We start from the raw sequence: 14093 nt of genomic DNA, 5'->3' as shown, positions 1-14093 counted from the left end.
TTAATATACAATTATTTTTTATTCTAGTTGTAATGAAATTAACAGTACTCATAATGTCCACACAAGATACAAAAATGATCAATCTGAAATTACTGCAAAGTCAAACCCATATATTCTACTGTTTAAAAACATGTAATAATCTATCAAATACATTGCAACTCACCAGTATTTGTCTTTGCAGTGACACCTCAGTGGGATCAGCACAGCCACTCAAATAGACCATCTTACAAGCCACGTGACGCACTGAAAATTAAAAAGGTACAGAAAATATTGTTAGAAACTGTGCACTAAATATCTGCTGAAGGAACTCAATGGGTCAGGCAGCATCCATGTTACTAAATGGACAGACAACATTTTGGGTCGGGACCATTCTTCAGACTGATCTTCAGACTTCAGAAATACAAAGCATCATCGGTCCAATTATCTCCATGTATACTGCCTGGCCTGAGTTCCTCCAGCATTGCTTTTAGCTCAGAACAATTGCAGTCTCCTGCGTCTCCACTAAGTACAGTGCCCTCCATGTTTGGGACAATTGTTTAGTCTCTTTCTCATCTAGCTTTGTAAAAACCTGTGATGAGGGCACAAAGAGTGTGTAAAGCAATATGACCTCATTAAATATGTGTGCATGAAAATGTGAGATTGAATTTATTGCGGGGGAGAGGTATTTACTTTGGTCGAAAAAACAACGTTTTTTTAAATGACATCAATCATAAATTGATGTTAATTAATCACATAAAGAACATAATTATTGAAATGGCCTTCGGGAGCAGCATGTGCAAGAAAAGCAACACAGCTCATTAAGGAGGAAGGATGCAGGTCCTAAAGGACCATTCTTTGGAAAGAGAACCAAAAATGTCACACATGTTACCAAATGGCATCACATAAAGTAATATATTAAAAAATTATTGTAAGAGATTAATCTTATTCATTGCTATTTTCCTACCTACAGAACTATAATGCATGTCTGCTAAGGATATGAACATTCTAGCTTTTACAGTATATATTTACAGTATATATACAGTACAAAAGAATATACCTGTAATGCTTTCAGAATTACAAGACATGTATTTCACAATTATTCCACATTTTGGTCACACACGTGACTAAGAATGGGCCTAAATCATCATACCTCACAGAGATCTAATTTATCTCACATATGCATCATCTTCATGTTGATTCAAAAAAGGGTTTCTGCAAAGACTAGCTTACAAGAGGGAGAAGGCCAGCTAGTCACAGGTCACAGTATGCCAACAGTAAAAGAAAAATAAATATGCAGCAATGGAAAAATATACTTACATTTTGTTCTTTGTTCATCATTAATTGAAGATTCCAGTCTTTTAGTTACTGCCCAGTTCCACAGATTAATGGCACACTCTTCCATCTTTAGTCGAAGAAAACATTTTTTGACTTCTATCAGAACATGCATTTTGATTATTCATTATGAAAATTTAGCTGATAATTGTAGTGGAACCAAGCACCACAAATTGTACAAAATAGCCAATAATTTACTATTCTCAAAGAACTTTGCAAAATCAGCAAATGAACAACATAATATTGACATAGAATAGGAACAACATATTTAGCCCATCATGCCTGCACTGACCATGAGGCCAATCTAAGCTAACCCCATCTGCCTGCACATTGTCTGTATCCCTCCATTCCATGCTCGATAATGTGTCTCTCTAAATGCCTTTTAGACATTGCTATTGTTTCTGCTTCTACCACCTACCTTGGAAACTACTGCTGTGTTAAACCTGCCCTGCAAATCTCGTTTGAACTTCTCCCCTCTCACCTTAAACCAATGCCCTCTTGTATTTAACATTTCCATCCTGGGGAAAAAAAACTATCACCTCAATTTATGCCTCTCACAATTTTACATAACTCTATCAGGTCATCACTCAGCCTTCAATGCTCCGGAAAAAACAATCCACATTTTTCCAACTTCTTTTAAACTAATAAACTCCAATCCAATCAATATCCTGGTGAACCTTTCCTGCACCTTCTCAATGGCTGTTATATCCTTCTTATAGTGTAACAACCAGAAATGCACACAATACTCCAAATGTGGCCAAACCAAAGCTTTATATCATTGCAATATGATTTCCCAACTTTTATATTCAATGTTCCAACCAATGAAGACAAGTATGACATACACCTCCATTGCTACCTTAAACACATGCTGCTACCTCCCAGAGCTTGCATCCCAATATTCTCCTATACTACTATGTATTCCTAAGAGTCCTGCCATGTTCTGAATACTGCCCTTTTGAATTTGGTCTCGCAAAATACCTAATCTCACTCTTGTCTCGATTCAGCATCTTTTTTCACCCCCCCACTTACCAAGTGGTTTATATCCTGCTGCACCCTTTGACAATCATTATCTCTACCCACAACTCCATTTGCAAATGCACTAATCTGACCTTTTCATTAAAATAATATGTTACAAACATCTGAGCACCTACAACTGCAAAAAACACTGGTCATAGACTGGTCAAGAGCTAGATTTAATAGGAACCCGAGAGGCAACGTTTTCCACACAGGAGGTGGTATCTATATAGAACAAGATGCCAGATAAATGGCTGAGATGGGTACAATAACATTTAAGACATTTGGACAAGTACATGGATAGGAAAGGTGGAGAGGAATATGGATGAAACGTGGGTAAAAGGGACTACCATAGTTGGTCATCTTGGTCGAGTTGAGCCAAAAGGCCCTTTTCTATATTATGTTACTGACTCATTTGCCATAAATTCTCAATATCCGCGTCCTTCCAGTTTATAGATGAAGGCTACAACCTATTACAAATTATGTCCAATTCATACCACAATAATATTTCTTTATGTAGACTGTATACAACTGGTTTGTTAGATCTACCACTTCCAAAAATGATCAGGTCAATTTTTCATTTCACTAGACTGGTACTAACTCAATATCATAAACTGAAATAGGAACTAATACTATTTGTGTTGGCAGTGGTGACTATGTAACTGGTACTAATGTTTTATAAACAGGGAATCGGAAAAACAAATGTCTGCATAAATGGTATTAGTCCTGTAGGAGCCATTCATGCTTAGGCTAGTTACTGTTAGCGTATTATATTATTTTGTCTCAATATTTCTAGCAGAATTATTTTGAATGCTTGGGGGCAAGCATTTGATAGGTAGATGGGCGTGACATAAATGATAGAGGGACTGACCAGATCAGACCAGCCACGGGATTTGGAGAGAAAATAGATCTTACCAGATAGTAAGAACGGAAAGCTACAATTTGTCTAAGAATAAAGAGGATCTGGTATGTTCATTTTTTGTTTAGTAAAACTAAAAAATAAAGAAACAATATGCTGGAATTAACGACTGGAAGATCAGTTTTTTCTTGTCTGCGTACGATCACTCCCACCATCCGTGTAGTAATGGCAACGGAAAGTTGGACATTGGAAACGTTTGAAATTGCTATTACAAGTCCCCTTTTCAATTTATGATATTGATTTAGTATCAATCTAGTTACCAGCTTTAACTATAAATTAAATAAATTGCACTAATTTCCTCCCAAAATTATGCCAAATGCTTGATGCACATCATCTCCACAAGATAATCAATCAACGTAGGCTTCTGGGCAAAGATATCAAGAGTTTTACAAACCTGTGCATCCTTGATTTTGTTAATTTCTACTTCATCCAAAACTGCAACTTTATCAAACAGTGTGTCAATCACTTCGTCTACATTTCTAACTGACTGTTGTTTCAATAGCTCTTCAGCGAACCCTTTAAAAGATAAACAATGAAAGGTTTTCAATTATAATGTGCCTTTCCTTGAAGCACCTCAGAGTATTCTAACTTTACTGCACACACACTGTATTCAATGATATAAGATTGCATTGCATAGATAGCAATAAAATAGCTCCAAAGCTGACAATGTGATAAAGTTGATTTAACCTTTTTTTAAGCGATGCTGATTGAGGGATAAATATTGGCCACTATTTCCCTGCACCTTTGCAAAATAGGGCCATCGGATCTTCTTGAGCCAGCCAACATTTTGGTATCAATTTAGGATCTCATCCACAGTATGGCACCTTCAACAGTCCAACATACTTCATATTGCACTGAGGTACCAACATAGTTCCAGTTCCACCCGAAACATCACCTATAAATGGGTATCCAATGACACTGCCTGACCTGCTGAGTTACTCTAGCACTTTGTGTCCTTTTGTGTATTAACCAGTATCTGCAGTTTTTTGTTTCTAACTTTTTGCATTAAAGTTTATAGAAGTGGGACTTGAACCAATAACTATCGAACAAAGGTGACCCTATGACTGAATGTCTGGGATAGACACAAAGTGCTGAAGTAACTCAGCTGGTCAAGCAACATCTCAGGAGAAAAGGGGATGGGTGACATCTTGAGTCGAAACCCTTCTTCAGACTAAAAGTAGAAGGAGGGGAACTGGAGGTAGGAAAAGGCCAGGACAAATCAGGGCCGGCAACAGATAAACAAGGAAGGGTGAAGCTCATAATGGCATATTGTTGGCTGGGGAAGTGATAAACAAAGCAATATAGGGATGCAAACAGTTTTCAATTGCCTGGATTTTAAGTATTTAAGAAAGTAACAGATTCATTTTATATCAGTTGAATGAAATATGGATGTATTTATTTACAATTTAAATCAAGAATCTGATCACTGCTCAATTCTTGGTCTTCATGACATTTACTTGCATGTTAGCTAAGTATATACACATGGCTGATTGTGAGAAAGGTGGGGGTGAGGGTGGTGAGAAACACAGGTTATGGATTATGAAAACAAATAAATTATTTAACAGAACAATAACATTACATCATTAGGCAGCACAATTTACCAGCCTTTATCGAGCAATGATAATAATAAATGACAACACATTAGGAACAAATTATAATACATCTGCAACGCAATGTAAAAGACCTAACATAGACGTAGAAACAGAAAATAGGTGCAGGAGTCGGCCATTCGGCCCTTCGAGCCAGCACCGCCATTCAATATGATCATGGATGGCTGATCATCCAAAATCAGTACCCCGTTCCGGCTTTTTCCCCATATCCCTTGATTCCCTTCGCCCTAAGAACTAAATCTAACTCTCTCTTGAAAACATCCAGTGAATTGGCCTCCACTGCCTTCTGTGGCAGAAAATTCCACAGATTCACAACTCTCTGGGTGAAAACGTTTTTCCTCATCTCAGTCCTAAATGGCCTACCCCTTATTCATAAACTGTTACCCCTGGTTCTGGACTCCCCCAACATTGGGAACATTTTTCCTGCATCTACCCTGTCGAATCCTCTAAGAATTTTATATATTTCTATAAGTTCCCTCTCATCCTTCTAAATGTCAGCGAATACAAGCCCAGTCGACCCATTATTTCATCAGTCCCGCCATCCTGGTGAATTAACCTGGTGAACCTTCGCTGCACTCCCTCAATAGCAATAACGTCCTTCCTCATATTAGGAGACCAAAATTGCACACAATACTCCAGGAGCAGTCTCACCTGGGCCCTATACAACTGCAGTAGGACTTCCATGCTCCTAAACTCAAATGCTCTCGCGATGAAAGCCAACATGCCATTGGCTTTCTTCACTGCCTGCTGTACCTGCATGCTTACTTTCAGTGACTGATGTACAAGCACACCCAGGTGTCATTGTACTTCCCCTTTTCCTAATCTGACACCATTCAGATAATAATCTGCCTTCCTGTTCTTGCCACCAAAATGGATAATCTCACATTTATCCACATTATAACATATAACAATTACAGCACGGAAACAGGCCATCTCGACCCTTCTAGTCCGTGCCGAACACATAATCTCCCCTAGTCCCATATACCTGCGCTCAGACCATAACCCTCCATTCCTTTCCCATCCATATAACTATCCAATTTATTTTTAAATGATAAAAACGAACCTGCCTCCACCACCTTCACTGGAAGCTCATTCCACACAGCTACCACTCTCTGAGTAAAGAAGTTCCCCCTCATGTTACCCCTAAACTTCAGTCCCTTAATTCTCAAGTCATGTCCCCTTGTTTGAATCTTCCCTACTCTCAGTGGGAAAAGCTTTTCCACGTCAACTCTGTCTATCCCTCTCATCATTTTAAAAACCTCTATCAAGTCCCCCCTTAACCTTCTGCGCTCCAAAGAATAAAGCCCTAACTTGTTCAACCTTTCTCTGTAACTTAGTTGCTGAAACCCAGGCAACATTCTAGTAAATGCTGCATCTGCCCACTCACCCAACCTATCCAAGTCACCCTGCACCCTGCAGCCTCCTCGCAGTTCACACTGCCACCCAGCTTTGTGTCATCCGCAAACTCAGAGATGTTACATTTAATTCCCTCGTCTAAATCGTTAATATATATTGTAAACAACTGGGGTCTCAGCACCGACCCTTGCGGCACCTCACTAGTCACTGCCTGCCCTTCTGAAAAGGACCCGTTAATTCCTACTCTTTGCTTCCTGTCTGCCAACCAGTTCTCTATCCATGTCAATACCCTATCCCCAAAACTATGTGCTCTAATTTTGCACACAAATCTCCTGTAAAACAAGCTGAATCCCTGTCAGCCAAATCTATGCCCTCTGTGAAATATAAAGAGTGATTATTCTTACTGAGTTGCAAACTCAACCACAAACCATCTCCAAAACGTATTAAAAAAGAGCAAACCCACTGATTAACAAAGCAATTAAAGGAACTGTTGTGTGTTCCAAATTATCTACCCTCCACAACAAAAATGTTGTGCTCAGGTGCCACTCACAAATTATTCAGATAAATGAAAATAAAAGGATGCCTGAAACATTATATACAATAACATGGTGTTTTACCTTGTATCTCTGTGAAGATAAATTTTACATCCATTTCTTTCTAAAACAAAAATATGCATAGTTAACAATATAAAACAATCACACCATTATTTATCTGCTAAATAACAATATTAGAGTGAATTCAATAAACATTCAGCAACTTTAAAATGAAAGAATAAACAATCGCACCTTCTGTCTCATTTCTAATAGATACTTACTTTATTCAGTTTGACCATTTTCAACTTTCAATGAAATTAGACATAAATTGGGGATAAAACACTCCGCTAGAGGAGCCCAGCAGGTCAGGCAGCATCTGTGGAGGCAAAGGGATAATCATGTTTCGGGTGTACTTGACTTCCAGATTACAGTATCTGCAGTATCTTGTGCCTTCATAAACTGGGGATATCCTGTGGTTCACAGGATGTAAACAGAAGTTTCATTAACTGACGGATCAGAAAATCCATAGTTATTTGAAGTACAGTTTCTTATGTCATCTCCAATTCCTTTGCCAATTGCTTGAATAAAAACAGAAAAAGCTGGAAACACTCAACATGTCAGACAGCATCTCAGGCAAAGAAACATAATTATCAGAACTGTGAAAGAAGGAAAACTAGTGGGAAGGGTTGGACAGGACAAAGGGAATATATCTGACAGTGAGGCCAGGATTGGGGTAATGCTAAATTGAAGAAGTTAAATCTCACATCTGTGTTCACTGGTGGCCCAAATGCACTTAAAACATTTTATCTTTATTTACATAAATTTAAAAAGCACAGGAATTTAAAACATCGCCTTCAGTGCCCTTCTTAACTGCTCTACTCTAAAAAGCAATCACATTTTATTTGGCAGTTTGTAATGAGTCGAGTCGTAAACAAGTCAAGATACAACACATATTTATTAAAGTCCACTTACAACATTGGTCTGCAGGACATTACAGTAACTAGCAACTACTCAGACTGACTTACGTAAGCAAGCTCTTGGTAATATAAATCGCATATTAGGCGGTGCAACTACTAACAAGCACGACAATTGGTTAATAGGAAATAACCAATTTACATCTTTCCTTGTAGAAACAAAATAAAGCATAGATACGTGGAAACATAGTGGCTAAACAATATAGTAGCCGAAACGTTAATAACGCATATGGGGAAGTATAAATGGTTACACAAAATCGTCGTATCTAATGGGTGACCTGCTAACCCGTCCAGCACATGTGCGATACAAATCCGCATCTCCTCCTTGCACCGGTGAAGTGACTGGGGAGGGGACGAGAGATATGACCGGGACGGCACCAGAGACCCTGCGGGTAGAGGTGGTGAAATAGGCGAGCTGGGCGCTGAACGCCATGGAGAGGCCGCGGGGGACACAGTCTCTGGTAGTGGAGCAGCCGGCCCAGAAGTGAGAGGGTATACAAAACGCGAGACCTCTGGATACGGAGTCGCAGGACGCGGTTCCTTCACAGGAAGGAGATGTTGACAATTGCGTCTGTAAATGGCCCCTTCCGCACTAACCAGGTAGGAGCGCGGTTCTTTGGCAGGGCTGTGGATGTGACCCTGACGGCCATAGCCCTTGTTGGTCTGGAGGCAAACTACCTGTCAAACTAACTGGAGAGAGGTTTAAGTAGCTAACTGAACATATCCAAAAAAACGTTTTTGTGCATCGCGCTTGAATTGTAGTTGTTTCTGGACTGCGGGCGGAGAACGGACCTGTGGCTGCAGAAGTTGCTGGGGAACAGGTAGGGCAGCACGGGTTTGACGAGACATCAGTCGTTGGGCTGGGGAACCCAGTATGGGATCCCTGGCAATGTTCCTTAAATTGAGCAGGTCCAGGAAGACCAGGGGAACCGTGCACAGAGAAATGACGTTGCAACTTCTGGATAACTGCTTCAGATGTGATGGTTTGAAGTAGATCAATGTCAAACCAGCCCGAATAAGAGTCAAGAACCAGATAGTGTTTCCCATGCCCTTCGTATATGTCGGTGGGTACCGTGGACCACGGTAGAGGAACCGGGTGCGGCAGTAAGGGCTGCTTCTGCTGGTGTGGCGTCAGGCTTTTGCAGATGGCGCAGACTTCAGTTTTGTCACGTATGCACTTGGTCATACCAAACCAGTAAAACATGCTCTGTGCCCGTTGTGGGGTTACCTCCACACCGGGGTGGCCCCTGTGGACGGCGTCAAAGTACTTGTCCCAGAGGACGGCTGGGACAACTGCCTTGTGGCCCTTGATTATAATTCCATCCAGTAACACCAGTTCGTCGCGAACCAGGAAGTATGGGCGAATCGGGTGTTGTGTTGTTTATCCGGCCAGCCTCACTGGATGACTGCGGACAGCAATTGTAAAGTCTCGTCAGCAGCCGTGTGCTCTGCCAGCGTGCATAGGCAATCAGTAGGAACATACGATACCTTAATTACTGAGAACTGGTCCTGTTCAGAGGGCTGTTGTTCGCTAGTTTTGCGTGGGGCCCTTGATAGAGGTGTCAACTATGTGCATGTCCTTTCCTTTTTTGCAGACAATGTTGAAATCAAAACACTGCAGCTGCATCATCATCCTTTTTTTAAGATACAACACATATTTATTAAAGGTAGACAAAAATGCAGGAGAAACTCAGCGGGTGCAGCAGCATCTATGGAGCGAAAGAAATAGGCAATGTTTCGGGACAAAACTCTTCTTCAGACTGATGTGCGGGGGGGGGGGGGGGGGGGAGAGAAGGAAGATGAGAAGCTAGGGGGCTGAGGGAGAGCCGAGAAGGGGAGGAGACAGTTGGGATTACCTGAAATTAGAGAAGTCAATGTTCATGCCGCTGGGGTACAAACTTACTTCGCTTGGGCAGTTTGTACTACATCACACGTTCGACTAGTCTGGGTTGCACCTGCACCAATAGTTATCATGGCAGACACAAGGTCAGCATTCAATAAAAGAGTGAATTCATGGAAAGCAACCAGCCCAGTTGCTAGGTACACAAAAATGCTGGAGAAACTCAGCGTGTGGAGCATCTATGGAGCGAAGGAAATAGGCGACGTTTCGGGCCGAAACCCTTCTTCATTCTTCAAGCCCAGTTGCTAACTATTTACACTCCTCTTCCTATAGGGGGGTTGCACGCAAGGTCACCGGGTCAAAGGGCTTGACGCACAGAGCCCCTCAATCCATCTGGAGGACATCCGTAACTTCCGGTATATGTTATTAATGCAAGAAACGTGTACTTTCCTACCTGTTAAAAACCAAAATGTTGAATTTGTGCGCTGTAAAAAATTGTGGAACTCGGGGAAAGCGTGAGAGACATGTACCCAACTTCAGAATTCCAAAAGTGAAGCAAAATGAAGGTAAAGAGAAGCAAGAGCTGAAGGGACAACAACAGCTAGTACAATCCAAGATGGCGGCGCTGGCTTAACAGCTGCGGCCCACCTGCAGTCCGTCTGTTTTTTTTCTTTCGTTTTGTTCATTGTCATGTTTTAGTTAATTTTGTTTTATTAAGTTGTGTATGTGTGTGGGTGGGGTGGGAGAAACATGTTTTGGTCTCTTCCTTCGGGGGATGCGACTTTTTCTTCGGTCGTATTCCCCGTCTCCGTCTGCGCCGAGGCCTAATGGCGGAGCTGGCGACATCGGAGCTGTAGCAGCAACAGCGGCGGCAGCGGAGACCGGACTCGGCACCGAAGCTGTAGCAGCGGCAGCAGCGGCAGCAGCGGCAGCGGAGACCTGACTCGGCCCCGAAACTGTGGTGGCGGCAGCAGCGGCAGCGGAGACCTGACTCGGCACAGAAGCTGTGGCGGCGGCAGCAGCGGCAGCGGAGACCCGGCTCGGCCCTGGAGCGGTGGCGGCGGCAGCAGCGGCAGCGGAGACCTGACTCGGCCCTGGAGCGGTGGCGGCGGCAGCAGCGGCAGCGGAGACCCGGCTCGGCCCTGGAGCGGTGGCGGCGGCAGCAGCGGCAGCGGAGACCCGGCTCGGCACAGAAGCTGTGGCGGCAGCAGCGGCAGCGGAGACCCGGCTCGGCCCTGGAGCTGTAGCAGCAACAGCAGCGGCAGCGGAGACCTGACTCGGCCCTGGAGCTGTAGCAGCAACAGCAGCGGCAGCGGAGACCCGGCTCGGCACAGAAGCTGCGGTGGCGGCAGCAGCAGCAGCAGTGGCGGAGACCCGACTCGGCCCTGGAGTTGCGGCGGAGGCAGCAACCACCCGCGGAGTTTGAACCGTCGCCTCGGCGCAGAGGGAGAACAAAGGGGGAAGAGACAGAGACTTTAAGATTTTGCCTTCCACCACAGTGAGGAGGTGTTTGGTGAACTCACTGTGGTGGATGTTAAATTTGTGTTGATTGTGTGTTTTTGCCATTTTTAAAAATTATATGTATGACTGCAGGGAAACAAAATTTCGTTCAGACCGAAAGGTCTGAATGACAATAAAACGAATCTAATCTAATCTAATCTAAAGTGCTTGGCGAACATTGGCCGTGCAGATATCGGAATTGAAAATATTGGGAATTATCGCGTTTGCTCACTGCATTTCATCAACAGTAAGGCATTATTTGTGGTTTTTCTTGATTCCTTTGGTATCTAAAAAGTCTCAGAAGTGAAAAATCTGGCTGTAAATTTTGCTTCAGAGGCATTTTCTTTTAGTATGTAAAAACCCACTTGAGAACTATGGGCGATTTAAAAATTTTACAGCCAGATTTATCACTTCTGAAACTTTTTAGATGCCAAAGGAATCAAGAAAAAGCACAAATAATGCCTTAGTTGATGAAATGCAGTGAGCAAACGGCCAATGTTCGCCAAGCACTTTGGCTGTTGTTGTCCCTTCAGCTCTCGCTTCTATCTACCGTCATTTCTCCTCACTTTTGGAATTCTGAAGTAGGCTAAATGTCACTCACGCTTATCCCAATTTCCATAATTATTTACAGCGCTAAAATTGACAATTTCGGAAGGTTTTAACAGGCCCGCTACGCTGGAAACAATGGGAAATGCTTACCTGCGGTTCATCGCGTGTACTCCATTTGACATAGCGTAGCAACAGTACAGGTCATGGGTCGTAACCCGACTGCCGTGCAACCTCCCTATACTGACACCACCACTGGACCACCTCCATTGCCAGAGCGAGGCCATATGAAAATTGGGGGATCAGCACTATTCCGCTTGGGAAGCTTATAACCCAACTGAGACACAATTGCTGGAGTAACTCAGCAGGACAGGCAGTATCTCTGGAGAGAAGGAATAGGTGACATTTTGGGTTGAGACCCTTCTTCAGACTCGGTCTCCACCCGAAACATCACCATTCTGTCACTCCAGAGATGTTGTCTGTCCCACTCCAGCATTTTGTGTCTATCGTCAGTGCAAACCATCATCTGCAGTTCCTTCCTACTTATAACCCAATGGCATGAATGTTGAATTCTCCAATTTTAGGTAACAACCCAACCTTCAATCTCCCCCTTTCTTCCCCCACGGTTCCCTGTGCCTCACAGATACACACCAATTTTCCCCCAATATCTTGCTTCCCTCTCCCCTTCGGGTGCAAGGAAGGCTCGCCAGTTTGATTCCTGGAAACCCAAGTTTGTCTTGTAAGGCGTGATTAAGCATACCTATGTGTCTCGAATTTGGAAGAATGAGTTGCAAACTCAATGAAACACAGAATTCTGACAGGGGTTGACAGGAAAAATGCAGAGTTAAAGTTAATTCCGCTACGGTATCTAGAATGAGGTGGTTAGCCATTCAGGCAGAAGTGAAAAAAAAGGTTGGTGAAATTTGGCAATTTTCAACCCAAGATAACTGTGGTTGCCAATTACTGAATAAATATATTCAAGGCAGATATTATAGGAATTAAGCGATATGAGGGTTAGTGTAACAAAAAGGTACCGAAATAAAAGGTCTGCCAATCTCAATGCATTGTGTATAAATGTGTTGCTTATTTAATGCATTAGCTAACTTCTAGTATTTGAAAGGAGGACTGAGTACACCAATGCATAAAGTGACTGACACTCTTACGAACAAAATGTAGTTTCCCCTTACCCAAAGTGTTCAAACGTGAAACGACTAACACGTTCCAAGAGAATACTTTGCAAGTGTGGGAATATTTTTTTGGTAAAAAACAGAATGGTTTTTTTTTTAAAGTGTGGATTAACCGATGGAACCGTTGAAGGACGACGTCTGTAAAGCGCTGCTGTTAATAACGTGTGTGGAGGGAGAGATGTCCGCCCCGCCCGGCGCCAGCCCCGACAAACACGTCTCTCTCGCACCGCGCGAGCGCACGTCTTCGCGCCTTCCAGCGCGGAACCCTTCGTGCACGCGCACACCCGCGGCAGCGCCTCGCAGCCCGGCCGACGTCATCACGCATCAGATCGATACAACCAAAGATCTTATAGCAGAGGTACACAAAAATGCTGGAGAAACTCAGCGGGTGTAGTAGCGTCTATGGAGCGAAGGAACGGGTGACGTTTCGGGTCGAGACCCTTCTTCAGACTGGTTAGGGGAAAGGGAAACGAGAGATATAAACGATGATGTAGAGAGAGATATAGAACAAATTAACGAAAGGCATGCAAAAAATGATATATTTAATTGACTAGAGCTATGGAAGGGTAAGGTAGCAATGTTACAAAATTTTGAGATTTTAAAAATCAAGTCTGTAATTTATCCCATCAGATAAAGCATAAAAATAAGTTTAATTTGACACCTAATTCACTTTCATATCTCAAGTATTTAAAAAGTTATGGCCATTTTCATACTGGGAAATGAGCATCTTGTTCCCTATTGATTTTCTATGGACATAACAAAAAAGCTGTGATCGTGAACAGTCAAAAACCATAACTTTCTTAAAAATTAAGAGAACTGAATGAAATTTTCAGTTATCATAGATTGAAGCATTCTGAAACAAATATAAAATAATCTTACTTGGATGACCTGAAATTAAAGCATATAATTAGTTAGTTACCTAATTGTAGCTAATTTCAGACTTCAATTACTAGATCTAAACATCTATCCATTTCTTAATAAATGATTAACATTTTTAAATAGCCTAAATGTCCAAATAATATTCACAAATAATTCACAATAAAACATGATTTTTAAATCTCATTTACATTAATTTATAGGCCAAATGGAAGGAATTTAGTGTTTAATTGCTGTAAATAAATGCCCATTTAAATCAGCTTTCCAGTGGGTCCCTGTGGAGCGCGCTGGTTTAGAACGTTCACATTGCGGTAGATTTGTGCCTCAAATGCCGAGAAAAATACTGCGCGATATAATGGGCCCAAATTGAGCTACTCGCAATAGTAAACTTTGTATAACGGGATCTTTAGAAGCCCTTTTTAATGTA

The 14093-nt window shown here is 42.2% G+C and overlaps 1 protein-coding gene and 1 long non-coding RNA gene across 2 annotated transcripts in view; both read right to left on the bottom strand.

Moving 5' to 3' along the window:
* tex11 (testis expressed 11) overlaps positions 1-6861 on the bottom strand; it is an 81561-nt gene extending 74700 nt beyond the window's left edge. The window contains 4 exon segments of the mRNA XM_033030908.1: positions 164-243; positions 1297-1381; positions 3639-3760; positions 6828-6861. Coding sequence (XP_032886799.1) covers positions 164-243; positions 1297-1381; positions 3639-3760; positions 6828-6861 — 321 coding nt within the window.
* A 134-nt stretch (positions 6862-6995) lies between these two features.
* Positions 6996-12846, bottom strand: LOC116979130. The gene is made up of 2 exons (XR_004413633.1): positions 12791-12846; positions 6996-7119 (listed from the first exon to the last, which is right to left on the bottom strand). It is a non-coding gene; the product is annotated as an uncharacterized LOC116979130 (long non-coding RNA).
* Positions 12847-14093: the final 1247 nt, after the last annotated feature.

This window comes from Amblyraja radiata, chromosome 12 (genome assembly GCF_010909765.2).
Source record: "Amblyraja radiata isolate CabotCenter1 chromosome 12, sAmbRad1.1.pri, whole genome shotgun sequence".
In the NCBI taxonomy this organism is placed as follows: domain Eukaryota; kingdom Metazoa; phylum Chordata; class Chondrichthyes; order Rajiformes; family Rajidae; genus Amblyraja; species Amblyraja radiata.
This window is presented reverse-complemented; position numbering and strand designations above follow the sequence as displayed.